The sequence below is a fragment of the Lipophrys pholis genome, assembly GCF_963383615.2.
Source record: "Lipophrys pholis genome assembly, chromosome: 22".
In the NCBI taxonomy this organism is placed as follows: Eukaryota; Metazoa; Chordata; class Actinopteri; order Blenniiformes; family Blenniidae; genus Lipophrys; species Lipophrys pholis.
In genome coordinates, this window is record NC_137644.1 from 6,103,518 (window position 1) to 6,118,715 (window position 15,198).

The following is a 15,198-nucleotide window of genomic DNA, read 5'->3' on the forward strand; positions in this document are numbered from 1 at the left end:
TATGTGATAAAAATGTCTTATGTTTTAGCAAATTAAAGAAATGACCACGACAAATGACTACAATCTGAACATAAAGCCAATTTTAATAAAACCTTACAGATAGACTTCTCCTATAGCTGTTGCACTATGCATGTTTTTACTAAAACTCTCAGTTTGGGTCTCAATGTTGTGTTTTAAAAAAAAAATGTTTCCTTCAAACTTTTTTAACCACCTTTAACCGGAGTGGAGGCACATGACAATATATGCACATAAAAATAATTTTAAACCTACATGTTAACAAAAGGTATGTAGTTATAATCTGTAGTTATTAAAAAAATAGAAATGCTTCTCCTACACCCATGAACTGAAGTAGTAACAAGTATATCAATAGATGTAAGAAGCGGAACTTACTTGTATCTTAGAAAATCGAGTGTAAAATATCGAAGTTAAAAGGTGAGTTGTAATTTTAAGAATAGCATGCAAATTTCAAGAACGAATTGGAAATGCACTTCAAAGTCAGTATGTTAAAAAGAAATCACAAAGAAATGTTTGTTTTAAAAAATCAAAATGCCCAAAATTAAGTTCTTTGCTTTCCATTCGGGATTTTTAGAACTAAGAAAGCACCGTTCTGTTTTTCTCCTTTTGTGGATCTAATAAGCCAGCCTATAAAAAAAAAAACCTTCACTGGGAGAAGAAGAACGGGCCATCTCAGGGTGTCCTGCTTTAATCCTCCTCCTTTTCCTTTATCCTGCCACTTTCATTCGTTCCCTCCCCGAGTTTCTCTGCTCCATGTCGTTCTTTAGCAGAACCCGATGAGCTGCCGACTGTTGGATAACAAGCAAGATCTGACCCGAGAAGCCCACTTGGGTGGAGATAACAACACGGATATTTACTTTTCCTCACCCCCTTTTCTCTGCTCCCACTTCCTTCATTCAGAGACGATGCTAGTGTGAAGCGACAGAGTGTGTAAAGGGGCCGTGTGAATGAGCGAAAGAAACCACGAATAAAGAAACCCATTAGCTTAGTTACCAAGAGCCTCTTAAAAGCCTCAACTCTCTCCTTTTGTCCTTCTCTCTCCATCTTTCTTCACATCTTCTCCTCCGTTTTCCCCAGATCACTTCTATTCTACACCGTGTGTCACTTCCCCATCTTTTCTTCACACCTTATGGTTTATTTAAAAAAATAAAACGCCTCCATTTCCTGTCCTCTGCCTCTGTAAGGCATAGGTGTGATTTGCGAGAGTGTACAGACGTATTTATGTGTATTTTTGTGCGGCGTGTGTTCTATGCAGCGTAATTACACGCTGTCTGAGGAGCGTGAGAGAAGAAAAGATGCACTTAAAAATGTGCGGGGCATATTTGTCATTTCGATCTGAAATGACAGTGTGACAAATGAGAGTGGAAACATGCACTTCAGAAATGTGAAAAACAGACAGATTGTGGTCATCCCAGACAAAAGAGAGGCAATCACAGCGATGTCTTTGATTGCGGGTTAAAATCTTTGTTGTGTCATACAGTTTGCTGACAGCTGTCGTCACAGTCATCTGTTGTAATCATGTGAAAATATCACAAAGTTTATGGCCACGGTCTCGCTACAACAACTAATTGAACAATAGTTTGTTGACTCCCAGGAAGTACGCTTTCCATATGTTCTGTTTTATTCCATATAAATGCTACAGCAAGACTTTCTCAGTTTGTTTTTATTTATTTCCTGAAAGCATACATGTCGATCATATACAGAATAAAGTTGTCATTCTTCTGTGGTACATTCTAGCGGGCTTCACCTTGTAATGTTGTGCTGTTGAGTTTATGAAAATCCTGTCAAACAGTGTAAAAACCTTTAGCTGTTGTGAGTTTAACCGTGTGCTTTTGTGTCGGCTACGGGCCCCATTTCAGTGACAACGCATTGTTTGTCTTTGTTTTCCTTTCAAAAAAGCCGCAATATTTTCAAAATGTTTTCCGTTTCCACAGGATCGACAGAAACACTGAAAACCAAGTAGCTTCCTCAGATTAGAAGTATTCCCGCCGCTGGCCTCGCTCTTCGCGTCGCAAGTATTGCAGCGAGCGTGATCTGCGTCGCGTTCTGAAAAGTGGAGCCAAACGTTTGAGCGCATTCTCGCTGCCATGCTTGCTCCCTTCACTGCCGCAGCCATTAACGTCAGTACGCTCATGAGCGTGCCATGCTGTGTTCAAGTCCGGCTCGGAAAGTCGCCCTCTCTTCCACTCCTCAGTCACATTGATGCATTTAGGTGCCGAAAAATGGTACCCTTTGATTTTACGTGAATTGATACTCAGGAGTTCCGGCGGAATTTGGTCGGTATGTATAAAAGTACTGAATTCGGTACCTGTCCCCAATGGTGGTGCTTAAAAAGAGGTAAATAGGCAAAATCGTAAGTACTCTGTATTTCATAACAACACTGCTCCCTCTCTTCTTGGTTGCATAAAGCACTACAAAAGGAGGATGGATTGGTCTTTGAACAAGACAATAGATACATTTTTCCCTGCATCTGATCATTTGAAATCTCGCTTGATAAATGCACTATTTATAAAACTATTTTCTTCTTTTACAAGGAATTCAGTGATGTAAGCCCAAAGTTTTAATTATGAAAGGAGCCATTTTTTCCCCTCAGTTTGCCGTAAACTAAGTTAACAGGGCTACAAAGGGAAGCTTTTTATCATTACCGCCAGCCTTTTCTGATCTAGTGTGTGTGTGTGTGTGTATGTGCGTGCGCTCCCAGGCTCTGGCCCAACACAGAAGCAGATCTCTGTTTCAAATGTAATTCACATGAGGCCAGAGGAGCTCTAATGCTATTACTTCACACACACATGCATCCATGCACAGCTGTGTTACCGCCCACCGCCCTCCTCTGTACCTCTTTTTCCAACTCCTCTCTGCTTCCTCTCTCGCCGATAGTCCCGCTTTGTGGTTTAGAGATTAGAGGTGAAAGACTCGTCATGTTTTAGGGCCCCTTTCTGAGCTCATCAGACGTCTACATCGGCGTGGAGGCAAAAGTTAAACAAGGACAGGCCTCAGACCTGAGTTTGACAAACTCAGGATGCACAGTTCATGTCCGTGTTACAGTAACAGGAGGAAGCCTGCAGCCAAAGCAAGACAAGAGAGGTGGGACCATTTTTCACACGAGGCTCCAGAAGCCCGAACGCCCACGCTGACTTTCTCAGACTCGCAGAGAGTGAGAAGGGAGGAGTGATTGAGGCAAAAAAAAAAGGGGGGGGGGCGGGGGGGGATGTCTAATTTCCTGACTGTCTCAGGAAGAGAAAAAAGTGATTGAACTGACGGAGAGAATTAAAAAGGGCCTCAGAGTGATACCATGTGAGTGCTATCAGAGCAGCACTACTTTTTTTCCCCCTCCTGCCACAAACGTTTTGCCAGCTTTTGAAGTTTCTTTTTAAAGTTTGAGCGAGAAGCTCAAAGTCACGTTAAAGTCATGAATTAAAGAATCGTCCGTGGTGAATCTCCAGTGAGATTGGAGTTGCTGTAACAAAGGTGGAATAGTGTGAGTCTTCACTACTGATTCTTTCAGGCACCTTTGCCCTCTTGTTAGTGTGCAACAACAGAAAATCTGGAACAAGATTGTGCCAAAAAGTGTGTGTTAAACTCACTTTTAGTGACATTTGGACAATCTAAAAAAAAATCTCTTTAGTTACCAAGAGTGTTCAAGGACAGCTGGGTATGCTTCGGCCTGCTGGCAGACCTGAAGCCATGTAATTGCTCGCTTCCTATTAACTGAACGTGTCTTCATCAGTGTCAGGTTCTATTAGATTTGGCCTCATTTAATTTTGTGTGCTGTCACACACAGAGTAAAGGCAGTGTGTGTGAGTGACTCGGGTACATTGGTATTGATAAGGAGTGTGTGTTCAGCTATACACTGCGACTTTGGCCATCTCAGACGGAACGATCAGTAGCTGTCTGATTTTCTTGTAAATCAGACAACAATGTTAATGTACTGACGGACACGTTAAGATGACACTTCAATGACGGGATTGGGCTGGATTGACATTGACCGAGTCTGCGGGTCATATATTTGTTGATCACAGTTTGATCTGATACCAACCCGGCAGACTGGCTAACACGGCTCCCAATGACAATTGTACATATTCACACTTAACTAAGAAAAAGATGCAGCGTTGGTGTGAAAGCAGCTTTTTCTTGCAGTCCGTTAAAGAAAAACTACAAACAAAGCAAGTATCATATCTGTCCGGGTGCCAGGTTTTTACCATCCACTAAACGTGTTCTTGCTTTTTTCAGCGGTTACGACGGTTATCAACCAAGTACCGGACGGAGAAGATCTACCCGACCAACGTTGGAGAAAAGGAGGAGAATGTCAAGAAGAACAGATATAAAGATATACTGCCGTGTAAGTCCTGCTCAAACTACTAATTCAAAGTCACATTGTAGGAGGACAATTTGTTATTTCTCAAGTCAAACTTTCGGGATAGGAACAAGTTTTTACTCATATTTTTCTTCTCCCTTATGGAGACTGGTGACTGCGTAGTTTAAGTTCACTCTAACATTTATATAGCTGGAGGAAGGCATATAAACAGACAGCATATTGGATGAGGTGTACTATGTAACAGAATACAAAAACACGCTGTGTGCTCTGTGAAAACCACTTCCTCTGATCAACAAGCTTTTCACTACATGCACAAGTCTCTTAGATAATCATAACATTACGATGAGGGGTTACAAGAAGGCAGTGCTCCTTATTCAAAGGTCATCAAGCCAAAGCAACTACGAGTTATGTCATAGAGCGTCTGTTGCAGCTAATTATGAATGATAATATGCTCAGTTACTGTCTGTACGGCTCATTAGGCGTCACACTGCAGCCCTGTTGTAAACAAGGTGCCTTCTTGAAGTGTGGTGGAGTCCACTGCTGGTCTGAGGACCTGCTACAGATCTGTAAGGGCGCAGCGTCACATTGCACTCTGCCATATTGAAGATGTGTGAAATGCCGTCAGGTGACTTTGCCTCTCTGCATCTGTTAGCGACGTGCTCCCTTGTGCTGTTTTACTTCTCTCTATCTCTTATTTTGTGATGCTTCACACTGATCCTCAACAAAAGAAACATCATTTAGGTTCAGGCCAGATGTTACCAACAGCTGCTTCAACACTGTGTGCATTCCACATGTTGGCACCAGATTTATGTTCTGCAACAGACGGTAAACTTAATATCCAGCCTGATAACCTGACAAAAAGTGAGAAAATATTCATTTAAATATTTCTAAAAAAGTGTCTTGCTGATAGAAAGCAAACGACAGAAGGTCAGACGATTGAGATGACAATTCATTTAAAAAGAAAAAGAAAAAAGTGCTCAAAATCTTGTTTTCGTGGGCGTATTCAGACGAGCGTTTAACGCAAGCCCAGCTATTGGCACACTGTAATGGTCTCTGTTTTATAGAGTTCTCGCTGTACTTAATGGCCTCAGGGGAAGCTTACATGACCCAACATCTGTCCTACTTTTTTCTACCTTTATCCTCTTTTTCTCCTCTGTCCATCCATTCATTCATTCATTCATTAAGGCTTTTAGTGAATGAGCTGATGAGAAAGCAAGGGAAGAACTGGTTCATCTGTAACAGATGTGCAGACACACACACACACACACACACACACACACACACACACACACACACACACACACACACACACACACACACACACACACACACACACACACACACACACACTGTCTGCAGGAATGGGGATATTGCTGCACGTCCATTAACCTCTCAACATGACATATTGTTCTAGATTCACTCGTTCCTGTTCACCCTTTGTTTTCTGTTTCAGTTTGTTGAGCCCACTTTTTTCTATATATAATTTTATAAAAAGGAAATAAAAAGAATAAAGTTGAAGGAATTAACTGGATTTATTCCTCATTTTTTCTCTCTCCCCAGTTGACCACAGTAGAGTTAAGCTGACATTAAAGACAACCAACCAGGACACAGATTATATCAATGCAAACTTCATCAAGGTAAGACGCCAGCTATTTTGTCTTTGGCTGGATTGTATTGTTTTGTGGTGATTTGTCATGTGAAGACTGTATTGTCCCTGCTGAGTATTCGTATTTGACCACGTTTTCTCTCTTCAGGGTATGGACGGCCCAGAGGCCTACATCGCAACTCAGGGCCCGCTGCCGAACACTGTCATCGACTTCTGGAGGATGAACTGGGAGTACAATGTAGCTGTGAGTAGGAAGGAACTGATACTGCACTGTCCGCATTCCTAGGAGTGGTTGCTCTTTGAGGCAGTTGACCAGTTTCCAGTGTATAGAAACATGGAGGATCTGGAATACCAAACCCTGGTGGTTCTCTGTTACGGCGTGTTTATGTAGTCCCCTATATGCTGGATGGTTCAATATGTTATCGGTTTGTTTTTCAGGGCATTGAGAAATACTCCAAAACAGTCTGACATCATGCAAATAAAACCTATTTTTAAGTTCTAGGACAGTTTCACAAATGTGAAATATACACGTATTGAAAGTGCACAATTGCCCTCAGTCATTCCAAACATGAAAATAGGATTGGTTTGTAATTGGCCCCGTCCAGACTTCATAAAAGTCAGTGGGGAATGCTTTTTGGACTTTTGTTGCAGCGTTGTGGTTAGCCATGGGTGAAATTTAGCATCATGTCTGAGTGGTGGCACTATATTCAGCCTTTTCAACCCGTCCAGACCTGGAGCCACACGTTTGCAGCTCGAACACAAAAACCAGCTGCGTACCGAACGTCTTTATAAGACGCCATGATTTTAAGGACCCGTGACCTATGAAATGCATCTCGGCATGCAGAAAAACACATGGGAAAGAAGAAAATGAGCGCAGCATCAAACTCTAAAAGAAGCTTTCAAACATTGCCTCAGGTTTTATTGAGTTGATATCTTCAGGATTCAGACAGGATAGAGGAGCTGTTGATGAACATTCATTTGTTTGCATAATGAGTTAGAGATGCTTTTGAGTACATGACTAAAACTGCAAGGACGAGCGAGGCCCGGAAAAATATTCCTGTGTCCATCTTGTACCGCACTGAAAACACAATTTTGGAAATGCTCCGTCTTCTCATGTGCACCACGGCTGTAGTGAACAGTTCTTCAGTACATGCACAGTAGATGGACAGTAACATGCTCCCATTGTGATTGTTTACACAACAAACAACCAATGGCACCCACGAGTGGCCCAACAGGAGAACTACATCTTTTTCAGTGTTTCTGACGTTTCTGAGGAAACAGACATCACTGTCAAAACATTGCCGTGTAAATGCGAAACTTTTCTGAAATGAAAACGGAAAGACGGTGCGTTTTCATTTGAAACGTCATGGAAATAAAATCTTAAGAGTCAGTAGTTAACCTCGAGGGCATGTTAGTGGATGTGGGAGGAAACCACAGAAAACACACACACGCTGCAAATTCACACGGCTCAAGCCATACTTAAAGTTTTGTTGGCAATTTAGCATAATTTGTAGATAATTTTGTTTTGATTATATTCCACATGCCTGGTAAATTCCCAGTTTCACTCACAAAAGATGTAATTATTTCTATGTCCTTGATGTTTTAACTAACAGTGGATAATGGCTGCTGCTTCCAGATATAATGATCAAACTGGAAACATACCCATCATTTTTAATGAATGTTCCTGCTTTCATTTTCATCCACAGAGAAGCCATGTGTATGTGCTGGAAGAAAAAATCCACTGTGGACAAAGTTTTAATAAATGCCCAAAGTCAAACTGTAACCATGAAAATAAATATTTAATGTGGTTGTCAGGAATTAAAAGGCAGATGGGGAGAGCTTAAGCTACAAACAGATGGACAAATACGAGAGGAGGGTGAGGGCTTTGACTAGGTTGGAGTATCGCTCTGAGAAGCTCCAGGATGTAGTGGTGATAACTATATATATAGTACTATACTGATATACTGTTGTAGGATCAAAAGGATGACCTGAGCTGCTGTATTAAAGGGGAAATGATCAGAAATTATGCTCTGCTGATTTACAAAGAGAGAGAAAAAAAAGTGTCCTTTTTCCTTTATCCAGCCTCACATTAATAGAACATTTCAGGCTGAACAGACGAGTTTAAATGTTGTAACGCCTTCCTCTTTGTGTCTCTGCAGGTTATTGTAATGGCCTGTCGAGAATTTGAGATGGGAAGGGTAAGATCACTATTTGTCCATGTTAAGTGTCCACGTGTGTGTACCTGCATGTGTGTTTTATTGTGTCCACTGAGGCTGAAGCTACTTAAATTAATGTCCGACATTGTCCGGCCTTGGTGGAAGTCTTTCTGCTGATGTGTGCATTTCTCTGTCGGTAGAGACGATGCGGCCAATAGTTACCAAAGCATCACAGTCATTTGTATATATGAATCCCACTCTTGTGTTGCGTTAAGTGGCTGCCATTTATTGAAAGCAGAAAGCACACATGCACAGGAAACTGTGGTATCTGTCTGGTATTTTGTTCTCAGTTCAAACTAACAACTGCTCTTCTTCTCCTCCTCCTCCTCCTAGAAAAAGTGTGAGCGGTATTTCCCGCTGGTCAAAGAGGAGCCCATGACTTTTGGCCCTTTCAAAATCTCCTGTGTAAGTGAACTAACATGTAAAGTTAAAGCTGTGTGTGCAATAAGGAAGCAAGGGTGGGGAGAGGGGAGAGGTTTGGCTCTCCTGCATTTCTCACATTTTGTCCCAATCTCAGTCGATGATTGTGTAAATGTTGTCCTTGTTTTTGTTTTTCAGGAATCCGAGCAGGCCAGAACAGATTATTTTATCAGGACTCTGATGGTGCAGTATGAAAATGTGAGTTTCATGACCTCGTCTTCTAACAAATGACTCAAAACTGGTAGAATTAAGGTTTGGTACATGTAAACTTTAGCCATTTGTGTGCAGCGTCCTTCAGTGTGTTCATATCACACCGATAAAGTAGCAGAGACAGTTACCAAACTTCAATATTACAGTTTCTCTACCAAGTCTGCTGAAATGGATTCAGTCTCCTGCTGATCTTCCGTAATGTCCTCATGCTTTGGCCTGCAGGAGTCTCGGAGGTTAACCCAATTCCATTATATGAACTGGCCGGATCACGACGTCCCCTCATCGTTCGACTCCATACTGGATATGATCGGACTGATGAGAGAGTACCAGGAGAACGACGACGTCCCCATTTGTGTGCACTGCAGGTACGTTTACACCCCGCAACCGAGATTAAATGCACACACCAGGCGTGACTGCTCTGTCGGAGCAGATTAATCCATAATGCCGGTGAGGGCAGGAGCTTTCCTGGTGTGTCAAACTACACATTAATATGTTGATGTAATGTTTGCCTGAAGACCTTGGCTGCATGTTGGTGCAAGGTGCACTCGCTGCAATAAAGCAGCAGATTGCTATCGACTGAAAAAGTAATCATTACTCGTCGAGGCGTTAATTTTACAGTATCAAATATGAAGGTTTCATTTTCATTAAACGCAGGATATGGCGAGTGTTGTATCAACTTGAATCAGGGCCTAAACTACATGGTTGTAAATTCCACGCTGCACACACACGCACTTCACTCCATATGTGTGTAATCAGCTATAATGAGCAGCCTGAGGACATTTCCTGGTTCCTCTGTGGCACAGCAGGACTTAAAGCTGCGTTTCTGTGTCTGTAAAGATGCTTTGTGTGGGCTGATGTGTACTGTATGTGTGCAGACACTGCGCCCTCTGACAGCGTGAGATCAACTTTTATGATTTTCTGTGTCAGACGCCGTCAGCTTCTGTGCAGCTCCTGTCTCCTTCCTGTCTGGATGCAAACATGTGTTTTCTGTGCCCTTATTCCCATTCTGTGGAAAAACACCTCAGATACATGTATTAACAAAAACCCAAACACAGCAGGGTTGATATTTGGGAGAATGTTTTGAAGTATATTTTTTTTTCTGCTAATAATTGGCTGAAGTTCAAGTGTGCGTGCGCGTTTCTCTTAATCTCCTGTGTGTTGCTGATTCTGCAGCGCTGGCTGTGGGAGGACGGGCGCTATCTGTGCTATTGACTACACATGGAACCTCCTCAAGGCTGGGGTATGTGTACACACACACACACACACACACACACACACACACACACACACACACACACACACACACACACACACACACACACACACACACACACGATTCAGTGCATTGAAAGTTAACATTTATGTTCCCTTTTACTTTTCTTTTCAAGAAAATTCCAGAAGATTTTAATGTTTTCCGGTTGATTCAAGAAATGAGGACGCAGCGGCACTCTGCTGTTCAAACTAAGGTTTGTTGTTTGTTTATATCTGCACACAAATCCCAAAAACTCATAGCATTCGGAGCGCGATGACGGTAATAAGCTGGCTTTGTGATGTTTTCACTTCAGACTGTTACTTGACGACATCAAACATAGAGACAAGTCGCTTTTCAGTAGCACCACATTTAGCTACATGTGGTTAATTTCTTTAAAAATCTTAACTCAGGGAACCAGATCACATTAAAAATAAAACCTGTTACTGATCTGTTCAGTGATTTCTACTGAGGTTTTTTACCGACATGGATCTCGTTTTAAGGATGACCAGGATTTTCTCGTTCACATAGGCAGAAAACGACTATGTGTTCTCGTTCCCAGTTTGAATATGGAATTTCCCTCCTCGCACATTTACGCCATGATTTTCAAATCGCCGAGGTTGTTTTTGACTCAGTTTTGATGTGGATGTATTCGTGTTTTTTTTTATTTATAAAGGCATTGGTGGCCGACGTCTGTTATTATATATATAGTTTTTTGTTTTGTTTAAAAAAAAAAAAAAAGAAATAAGTCTTTAATGGAAGACGTTTACAGTCAGTCGAGTGTTTTGAATCGATAAACAGTCAGCAAGCTGGTTGTTGAAGGTGAAAATGAACCCATCAGCAGAATGGAGTGTCAGTCCAGAAATCTTCAGATACTGTTGTATAATCTTTGAAAATTTGATTAAATACAGTTTTTACCATACGAGGCAAAATGTGTACATTGCTAAAGGTCCCACTCCTGTTCTTTTAAAGGTTTTCTGACCTGCATACTGAATTTTGATGCTGATTTGCTGAATCTTTCATTTGCATGTTCTCGCCCCACCCCTCTTTTTATTAAAATGTATATGTTTTGGCTTTTCTGTCTCCTCCTGCGGCCTCATTGTGTATTTGTTGTTGTTTTTTTCCCTCCAGGAGCAGTACGAGTTAGTTCATAGAGCGATTGCTCAACTCTTTGAGAAACAACTGCAGCTACTGGAGAGCCCCACCAACACACAGATTCACGACGGGATGGTACGACACACACACACACACACACACACACACACACACACACACACACACACACACACTGCACGGTGTCTGGTGTTGAAGAAAGACAGGATGTCGCTGAGTAACACGCTTGGAGTGGAGAGAAAAAAAACACAAATAATTAGTCACAGGGGGAAAAAGGGTTGGAAGATTGAGGGCAGGCCTTTAGAAAAACTTTGCTCTTTAGACAGAGAAAGAAGAGTTCCAGCGATCTAGAAAAGGAACTCTCCTCCACAGGCGAGTCTCAGCGAACTGCAGACAGTTAGACCTGCTTTAAAAAAAAACTTTGCTCAGTCATTCTGCGCTGTCCTCTATTGCCCCCAAACACACAAAAACATAGGCACTACATACAAAATGTCCTTATTTGCCTCCTCGTCTTCCTCTCTTCTTCTCACTGTACTTCAATTCTAGCCAAGCGGACCTTAAAAAGTCATGGAGAAAATGAGCCGATACAATTTCAGCTCGGTGAACTTAAAATTACAACTTTCTGAGACCCGGAGGTAACCTCCAGCTGAATCATTCCATATCATTAATGACCTGCAGGCTGCTCTTCATGTGGGTAGTTCAAGGAGGGAAACATTGAACTGGATTTTTAGGCTTTTAAAGCACTAAAGTTGAAGTTCAATACCCTAAAGCTGTTGCATGCCATGGGCAACTACTGTTCACCCTTTATAGGACACTTGTTGAAATACTTGAGCTACTCTTGAACTTTCAGTATTGACATCTGCATTTATGTTTTTACAAACTAACCCTCACTGCAATGAAGTATCTTGCTAAACAATCTCAGTTATAAGCATTGTTGACATCTGCTCTTCGTTTTTTACTAATTAAAATCTTTTTTTCTCCCATTCTTGGGCCTGGTATCACCCACATGCCATATGTTTGGCACCCCTGATTTACAGAAAGTAAAATGTATACCTTTCAGTTTTTTGAGGACAATAATTATTTTTTAATTTTATGACTTTATAAAGTTAGTGGCTGTAAATTTGTATTGAAATTAGTTTAAAAGTTTGAAACTGACCAACTTCACAATGATTCAGTTATTTTTTGCTAAATCAATTAAATACTAACATTTCGCCATATTTCTAAGCAAAAAGGTTATTTATTATTATTTTTCTTTATTTGCATGAAATAAGAATATAATACTGAATTACAAGAAATAAAACCTGACTATGCAGGAGAGGAAAGAAGCCCAGGGGACTGATATGAAATATTCCCCATCAATAAACATTACGTAATGAAAATAAAAATAACAAAGAATCAAGTGACAGTGGGCAGAGAAAACTAACAATGGAGTTAATAAAAACAGTAATATCCGCTCAGAATCAGTGAGATACTATTTGGACTGGAAACAATTCAACAATTTAACCTTAAAAGAGGGAGGAGGAAATAAATTTCAATGATTTCTCCATAGAGTTCCACAGAGTGATAGTTGGTGTTAGAGGTACAACAAAGTGGAAAATAAAAGTCTCTTGCGTTAGATAAGAGGAAAAAGTAGTGAAATGTTTCTGGCAGGTCTCTTAACACGTAGAAAATAAGATCATTAAAAATCTTTTTGGGATGAACAGTACTTGAAGTGGAGAAGGCTGTGAGGCAGCAGAGACAATTTGTGTTCTTGTGATGATGTGACGTTCAAAGCAGATTAAGTTGCCTTCATTTTCACAAATTCTTCAAATCCTACGTGATTGTTATGACAGAGTTAACAAATATGGTCTCCTGCCAAAGAAAGGGTTAATATGATTGATAAAAAGGGAAGTATTTGGAAATGTTTTGAAGTGATCGATTTACACAAATAGTGTGACTTCTATTTTTTTCCCCTCAAATATCTCTGTCCAGAGAAAAAAACTGGAGAAAGACTGGTGGCATCAGTAGTAACTTCCACTGGTGTGTAGTAATACGATCAAAGACAGAAATGTGGCGGGCGTGAAGGATCAATGAGCGAGTTGTGAAAGCCTTTCAGATCTACAGACGGGGGGGGGGACACACAGAGACGATGAGGGAGTGTGCTGGCACGAATCCAGAGCTCGACTTCCTGCTTAGGAAGCTTAGATGACATCAGCTCTATCCCATCATGCACTCCGAGTCTGAGAATAGACTCACATCCGTTGGGAAAGGGGGACCCTTCCAGCACGAACACAATATTTTTCATTTATTTATTTTTTGTTTGCATCTGTGAATGCTCGCCTGGCACACTCCTTGTTCATCTTTCACTGTCACTAACACAAAGACAAACTGATCCTCCGACTCTGCAACCCCTTTAAAAGCCGCCTTGCGCCATCACTCTTTGGTGAACGGAAAGCGCGGCCACACTGAAGACGTTGCCTCGTTTGTCTTTGTTGCTACTGATTGTAACCTTATCTTACAAAGTTGCAAGTGCGGGAGGAAAAGTACCCTCACACATGCAGCGAATCATTACCGGTGCTCTGCTGTACTGACTCATGTCCAGTCAGCATTGTTGGTGGCTGAAACACCCACGTAGGTGCTTTCAATGGCAGTGTGAACAATAAGCCTACACATATACGCATCCCACGCTCAGATCTCAGCCCGCTCGTGTTGTCATTGTTTGCGAGAAGCATTCATATAAAAGTGACTCTCGCATAATTCATGAACATGCTCGTCGAGTCAAAAGGACTGCAGTCAGATTTTTAACATAAATCTTTTTTTAACCTGAATGTGCTGAAGGTTGTTTTTTTTTATTTATTTAGAGCCCTCATCCCAACACACATGAGCTGAAGTGGCCCAATTTCCCTCTCTGTCATGGGTTTGTGACGAGCAGAGCCGTCCTGTCATCTTCCCATTATCAGAGTGGAGAGATTGTCAAATTAATGAGTCACGGGGGAAGAAGAGGAGTCGAGAGGGGGACTCACTCCCAGTTTTGATCTTTTCGTGAAGCAGTTTTGTCTCAACTTAACTCGGTTATGGCGAGAGGTGCTTTACATTTCAGCAGAAACTATTTAAACACAGCATGTTCTGAAACCAGCCTCGTCAGTCTTGTCAAACGTCAGTTCAACACAGCCAAGAGTTTCAGTCCTTGCGAAAGTAGCTGATGTGGTTACGCCACCATAAAGTCTGCTCGTCCATATTTACTATAGGGTCCTTGCAATGTGACACCTCCTGCATAGAGCATACCAAATGTGATGCATATTTGATGAAAGAGATGCTGTCCATAAAACTCCCATGTTTTGTTAATTTGTTGTGTTGTCACGTGTTTCCAGGATGAAAGCAGTCCAGACAAAACCAGCCACCAGTCAGATGATGACCGATGGGACGCACCACCTCCGAAACCTCCCCGTATACGCAGGTAAGAAAGGCTCTATGCCCCCTATGGGGGGTCGCCAAGCCCTCTTGATTTTAAGTGCTATAAGTTGGGGTTTTTTGCCTTAAAAACAGGCAATCTGCATTTATGCCACAAAACTACCATTACAAGGGTATTATTTATTTAAAAATCTCAAATATATTACTATGTCGCACAGTGGAACGGTGATCAGCACTCTCGCCTCACAGCGGGATTGTCATGGGTTTAAATACCGGCCAGGCCTTTCTGTGTGGAGTTTGCATCTTCTCCCTTATGTGTGAGTGAGTTGAAACTGCAAGCTGAAGTGACTCCAGTCCACCAAACACCCCAAGACAAGAGTGTAAACCCAGAGAGTTCAGACTCATTGTTACAAAATCTATTAAAGAATCGGTATGTAGTGTCTTAAGTTTACAATAGTAAAAAATGGAACTTTGTCCAGGAGAAGGTTGGAAACCACTGCTCGGTTTTTCAGATAATCTGCTAATATTCCCGCCACAAACTGTAGTGGACCAAGTCGTCCTCCACGCAGATGAATTAACAGGCTCGCACCGGGTTCGGCAGTAGGTGTGAGGTGGACCGTCGCTGCACACAGCGGGAGTTGCGGTCCGTAGGAGGAGGATGATG

The 15,198-nt window shown here is 41.7% G+C and overlaps 1 protein-coding gene across 3 annotated transcripts in view; it reads left to right on the forward strand.

The window, feature by feature from the left end:
- Positions 1 to 15,198, forward strand: part of ptpn12 (protein tyrosine phosphatase non-receptor type 12) — a 46,413-nt gene that overhangs the window by 15,410 nt on the left and 15,805 nt on the right. For all 3 annotated transcript variants that reach the window (XM_080491858.1, XM_080491857.1, XM_080491859.1), the window contains exons 2-12: positions 4,246 to 4,354; positions 5,891 to 5,967; positions 6,085 to 6,180; positions 8,096 to 8,134; positions 8,486 to 8,557; positions 8,711 to 8,770; positions 9,005 to 9,147; positions 9,956 to 10,022; positions 10,171 to 10,248; positions 11,163 to 11,261; positions 14,495 to 14,580. In XM_080491858.1, coding sequence (XP_080347984.1) covers positions 4,246 to 4,354; positions 5,891 to 5,967; positions 6,085 to 6,180; positions 8,096 to 8,134; positions 8,486 to 8,557; positions 8,711 to 8,770; positions 9,005 to 9,147; positions 9,956 to 10,022; positions 10,171 to 10,248; positions 11,163 to 11,261; positions 14,495 to 14,580 — 926 coding nt within the window. The remainder of the gene's footprint in view (positions 1 to 4,245; positions 4,355 to 5,890; positions 5,968 to 6,084; positions 6,181 to 8,095; positions 8,135 to 8,485; positions 8,558 to 8,710; positions 8,771 to 9,004; positions 9,148 to 9,955; positions 10,023 to 10,170; positions 10,249 to 11,162; positions 11,262 to 14,494; positions 14,581 to 15,198) is intronic.